Genomic DNA, 6,756 nt, shown 5'->3' with positions numbered 1-6,756 from the left:
AATCAGATCCACTTTAATACTCAGCTGGAGTGCCAGGTAACCAGGCAAAGCGTGGGTGGGCAGTTTTTACTAATTACTTAATTGGTAACCTATCAAGTCTGCTAGGAAGTTTTCTTCAGTTTGTATCATCTTATATGCAAATAATCACTCAAAGTGTGTGTTTTCGCAGCCATGTCATATAAGAGGCACCAGAACCGCCAGAGCACAGTGTTTACTGTTTCCAGTGTACAGATACTGTCGTGGCTGCACCTGCTCATGGCCGCACTCTATACCCAGGCTACCAGCAACTACAGCATGGTAAGTCTTATACTAACACATACAATATTGATGTTGTGCTGAATGTGTTAGCCTCTGAACCTAAAAATTCTTCCTATTGAATCTGTTATTGAAAATTGTCAGAAATCCAAGTCATTGTACACTGTTTCTATTATTACTCACGTTTGTTTGCTTTCCCTCGTACTTCCGTTCCTTTCTCCTTTCTATTCCTCTATCCTTCCTTCTCTATTTTGTCCTCTTCTGTTCTGTCCTCCCATCCCCTCTTCTCTTCAGGTGCCACCTTGTACAAACATCACTGATGTGCTCGAGAGGTACTTCCTGTCACCGTCTTATGGCATTGAGTTCTGCATTGGTTTTCCTGGCAACTTTGTGGTTGTACTTGGTTACATATTTTGTTTGCAGCAGTGGCAGAGCTGCAACATTTACCTCTTCAGCCTGGCAGTCTCCGACCTAATTTTCCTCTGCACACTGCCACGTCTCGCATACCTCTATGCAAACAAACAACCAGAGACCAGTCCATATGCTTGCATTATAAACCGCTATGTACTGTATGTAAATCTTTACACTTCCATCCTGTTTATGGTTTTGCTAAGCATGGACCGCTTCCTGCTCATAAGATATCCAACACGGAACCACTACCTGCTGAGGCCACGATCAGCCTTGATCGTAACAGGGCTGAGCTGGCTAGCTGTCAATGTGGAAGTTGCTCCAATGATATCACTGATGATTGATGACCTCCAGGGTGGAAACTGGAGTCGCTGCAGGGATTTTGCCAGCTTGGAAGGAAACATCAATACATTGGGCTACAGCCTGGGACTAACCCTGACTGGTTACCTTCTCCCTGTGCTTGGACTTTGTGGTTTCTCCTACCAAATGGCACATCTGCTCCGTGTCCAGGAAAGGGCTGTCCAGAACAGGACAACATCATACAAGCGGCCTTTGAGGGTTGTTGTAATGGCTGCAGTCATTTTTGTGGTTCTCTACACTCCATTCCATGTGCTGAGAAATGTCAGAATAGCATCTAATGAGGCCTGGGCAGGGCTGTGTACAAAGATGTACATACAGGGCCTGTACATTCTGACCAGACCGTGGGCCTTCTTGCACAGTGTCTTCGGCCCTGTCTTCTACTTCTTCATGGGTGACAAGTTCAGAGAGCTCCTATTTGCCAAGCTCAGAAAGCTGGGCAGAATGAAAGAGCAGCAAAGAGGGCAAGACTGAAAACAGTTTACACATATCCTTATGAGACACACATCAACATAGTGCAACCAAACACATGGACCAGCTCTATCTTTACTTGTATTTTGTTAAGGTTTTATGCTTTACTTTATTTCTGCTGTGTTTTAATTACCTCCACCAATGGAGGTTATGGTTTTGGTTCGGCTTGTCCGTTGTTTGATGGTTTGTTTGTTTGTCAGCAGGATTACGTAAAAACTACTGGCACGATTTTATGAAACTTGGTGGAAGGGTGTAGCAAAGAATCCAAAGAAGAACCCATTTAATTTTGGAGCGGAGCTGATGTTCCAATTTTCTGCTTTAAATGCAAAATAATGCTGACATTTTCACCCAGTAAAAGCCTTTTTTATTACTAACGTTAAAGGCAGTGATAATGAAGCTGTAGCTCTGGTTTCACTCAAGAACAGAATGGTGTTGTGTGAGGTTCTTGAAGTGTTATAATGTGTCCGCATGTGCATAGTAGTATATCGTTCTTTATTTTAAGATGTAATCCTGCTAATAATCCCCATTTTTACTAAATGTATCAGTAATACGATTGTATCTTTTTTGTTTGTAACTTTATCAAAATAGTTACTTTCCCATGTAGTCTATTCTCCCCAAGCCTGATTAAATGTGATAGAAGACATAAAGGAAATGATGCAAAGGTAGCTTTCATGTTTACAAAGTAAAGTAAAATAAAATAACTGATAAACATAATTAAATATTTATAAATAATTGTAATATAATAATTCAGTTAAAGGCCAGAGCTTATTTTTATATTAATGCACTGTTTAAGCATGAGTATGTATGTGCAGACTGGTTGCTGTTTGTATTCTTATCTGTATTTAGTCAGATGAAACTGGAGGTGGATGTTTTATCATTTGTACTACTATTTTTGGGATGTTAGTGCATTGCAGTCTGCCTTTTACTGTATTACATTTAAATGTAATAAAATATAACTTAACTCAACTAATAATTAATGTCTGCTACTTCTACTTTCTATTGGGAGGTTAATTACTGTTGAGAAAATAAATATATTGGGAGATGAATAGAAGATTGTATTTTTTCATCTTTAAATATTCATTATCTTTTAAATAAAAGGGTGATCAGGGTGTTTTGTGTTTTTTGACTGAAGACTACAATTTGAAGGCAAAGCTGATCAGAAGCCACCTCTTACTATTTGGATGTATGGGCTTTTCATCAGCACCATAATTTAGTCATACTTTAGATGGATTTCAAATAAAAAGTGTTGAATTTAAATTCTATTACAGTACAAGCAATATCAAAATGTAAAAATGCATAATGGTTTATGATGTAAAATCATTCCATCCCCATCTTGAAAAAACCTTCCACTGTGGAAATGGTGTTGCAGTATGTTCATTTAGCCTCTTGTTAGGACACAACATATTTCAATAAAGCTTGTTTATAGTGTTGGTTGGTCTCATTTATTGAAACCTTTTGATTTGATTTGATTTATTGGTTTATTTAGAAGGGGACAGTGCAATTTCATAAAACACATGAACAAACATGGTTAAAAAAGCCAGAATTAGCCAAATGGCTATTTTTCATCTGTAGTCCCCTTTTAATATATACTTCCATTCTAATGTAAATTTCTAGAGTTGATTCCATGAAAGCCTCCTTAATATTGGACTCAATATCAAGTCAATGATCTTTCATCATGATTGAGGCCACACCCACTGCACAGATCATTTCTAGAATCCAACATTCTACAGCAGATTTAAGCTGATTGAAGACAGATTGAAGACAGTACTGCATTTGAGCCCAAGGACTACATCCCATCCAAATTCCCATCATTTCCGTTAATTCCCATGAAAGTTTCCAAATTGGAATGTTTCCAAAATTCCACAGCTAAACTTTCCATGGAAAGCAATACTAAAAATATCCAGTTTATTCCCGTTAATTCCTGTTAATACCTGTTAATTCCAGTTAATTCCCATGAATGTTTCCAAAATTCCCCAGCTAAACGTTCCATAGAAAGTGTAGTTGTATTGCAACAGAACCAATGAGAAGAGCAGCAGAAAGGTTTATGTGAGGATAAATACAAAACCTAAAGCTCTATTCTACATATAATGTGACATCCTCAGGGGATATTATTTTGGGAAGATATTGCAATTCAGACAACTGTGGCCACTGAGGCAACAAGGGCATTACAGAGGGCTTTATAGAGGTTTTTAGGTAGGTTGCTGTATGTTAAAATTATGGTTTCTTAAAGGAAATACTTATTATATGCAGTGATAATGTTGTGGCAATACAATGTATACAGTATGTGAACAATAAAATTAGTTATCATCATTAGTCTGCGACTCAAAATTAATTATGAAAATAAATCTACCTTGACTGGCTTTGGTTTAACTTAAAAATGTTAATGCATTTTACAATGTTTTAGTCAGATTTAAAATATTGAAATAGGTGAATATTAGTAATAAGATATCTTTTCTAGATCTACACAATTCTACTTCCATTCTGAAATAAAATATATTCTATTGCATTTAAAGGCACAACAAGTGTGCAAACAGGGATGGCTAGTTCTAATGAATACTGCACAAACAATTCTATCCTTTCTACATGACCAACTATGGATATGCTAATCTAATGGTTAACATTGTGAACATATTTTTGTCGCAACAATGTGGTTAATACAAGGATAGACACAGGCACACACACACCATCACACACTAGTCGTTGCTCTGTAAACTATAAAGCATGGCCGTAGTTTGGACAATGTTGCCATCTCCTGTCGTTATTGTGCAATTGCTGAAAAGCTACAGCTTATGTTAGAGATGATGCAGGTGATGAAGATGGTGATTATGTATATTATTATATTTTTTTTATTCATTATTAAAAAGTAGAATAAACTGTTTGAAAAGTGATTTTGAGTCAGCCTGGGTTGACTCAATGACATGATTTTCCTAAACTGCAACTGGACTGATTGTTAATCAGAATCAGGTGTGTTAATGCAGACACATTTAAAATACATTGGGCAGTTGTCCACAGCACAATGCCTGATTAGATACATGTATGATCACCTTGCAACACCAGGTGCTCGAATTCAGAACCATGGACCTTTTTCACAGCACACATTTTGACTTGTCATAGGAAAAGCACAGCTGAAACTGATAACCTTAACGTGGCTCAATTCCATCAAGTGTCCCAGTAAGCTATTTCAGTGAGTCAGCATGCACAATACCAGGGCCTCTCCTAAGTGGAATGCAGCCATCATTAATGGTTTTGAATACACCTGTGCTTTTCCTACTATGACATGTCAACATGTCTGCCGTGAAAAAGGTCTATTGAGGCCGTAGGCAGTTTCTGATCTCAGGGAGCTATAATCTGGGTGATGTCACAAGTGGCATCGCAATGCCTAGTAGACAACGAGCAGGCCTGCACGAAAATTCAGAATTTTAAGCTACTGTAAAAAATGTATTTCTTATTAGAAAATTCTGAGAATTTGTGTACTTTAAGACAACAGAGATGCCTGTAATGTATTTTCAATCAATGAATGCCAAACTGATATTTAAAGATGTTGTATTTCGCATTGACTACAATGAGTAGATGAGGACACAATAAAAAAAAAAAAAATGAAAGTTCACTTTTTGAGATAAAATTCCGAAATTTTGCACATCAAATCTACAGTGATCTTCGGATGTTGTGATTTTTTCAATGAACATCAAAGATTTAGTTTGGAAGAAATTGCAGTATTTGTTTACACTACTGTATGCAGTAAAACGTAATGCACTGTGGGCAAAATTTTTGATACATCAAAAATCTGAATGGCACATTTGTGGAGGACAGTCTAGAGATGAAGTTGCCCAAATTTGGTGTCAACTGAAACAAAAATGTGGGCAGAGACAGGTTTAAGAAGTTTTGCATTTTTTGCAAAAAGTAGAGTGATGGACTTCAAAATTGCCAAAAGGTAAAAGCACAGTACAGTTTCTGCTCTATTGGGGCTACAGTTTGGCGTAAGTTGCAACGTAGTAGCATGTACGGCTGATTTGTTATGAATTTTTAAGATTTAGAATTTGAAATGGCTGTTGTAGCGCCACCATCAGGACAGTTAGCACACAAATTGCACTGATTGCGTTTGGCATAGGACTGGACTTTTGGTTTTGAGTTTGAGTTTGGGTTTGAGTTTTCGTGCATGGGAATATGGATTTCTTAGGAAGAAGTATAATAATACAGGTAAATACAATGGGTTCAATGGGTTTTGCAAAATATATATACATATATATACATATATATACATATACATATATATACATATATATACATATACATATATATACATATATATATATATATACATATACATATATATATACATATACACATATATACATACATATACACATATATACATGTATACATATATACATATACATATATACATATACATATATACATATATACATATATATATATATACATATATATATATATACATATATATACATATACACATATATACATATATATACATATATATATATATACACATATATCCACCGCCATGCCCTATCGCCTATCTCCCCTCCATACTCTCCTCATACCATCATACCCCGTATCCTCCATATATATAATAATAACCATACCGTACTATCCCATAACCGCATCCTTTCATCTATAACCACTCTCATCTTAAGCCACTCCTCTATCTCCATATCATAATAATAATATGCTCATGCATCGCGTGATATACGTCTCACCCTCTATATATCAAAACATAAAACTCCATACCTCTCCATATATCCGCTCCACCATATCCATCACCTCCACGCCTCCCATCGCCATAACAACCATACCCCATAAGCAAAGCATATCATTATCTCCTCTCCTGCTCTCGCCATATCATTTTATCATATATGCATCCATATCTATCATATCACATCTACTCCCCCATATAGCAGCCGTCTACTCCTCCATCCACCGCTCCACCACCCATCCCCCTTACCCCATCATATGCTCTCATATTAATAATACTCCATATCCCTCACCTCTCTTCACCGCCGTATATGTGCTCCATCTCCCTGCATCATCATATCTCATCATAACCACACACACTTCCCCCCATAACCATATATATATATATACATATATATCACCACCACTATAATATACGTATATACGCTATACGCTGCATGCTGCCATGCAACCACCACTTACCGCGCATATATAATACCGCCTTATGCCGTGGTATTATATCATATATGCGCCATACGTACCTTCATATCCTCTTATCGACACCGCGGG

General features: G+C 36.9%; 1 protein-coding gene across 1 annotated transcript; it reads left to right on the top strand.

Annotated features, from left to right (window-relative positions):
- Nucleotides 1-522: 522 nt before the first annotated feature.
- LOC120551613 (succinate receptor 1-like) lies at nucleotides 523-1,811 on the top strand (the record flags this gene model as incomplete). The annotated part of the gene is made up of 1 exon (XM_039789108.1): nucleotides 523-1,811. A coding segment is annotated over one exon (972 nt), but the record flags the coding sequence as incomplete, so codon positions are not given.
- Between the last annotated feature and the right edge of the window lie 4,945 nt (nucleotides 1,812-6,756).

The sequence above is a fragment of the Perca fluviatilis genome, chromosome 2, assembly GCF_010015445.1.
Source record: "Perca fluviatilis chromosome 2, GENO_Pfluv_1.0, whole genome shotgun sequence".
NCBI classification, from domain to species: Eukaryota; Metazoa; Chordata; class Actinopteri; order Perciformes; family Percidae; genus Perca; species Perca fluviatilis.
Note: the sequence above shows the minus strand (reverse complement) of the source record. Positions and strands in the feature narration are given on the sequence as shown.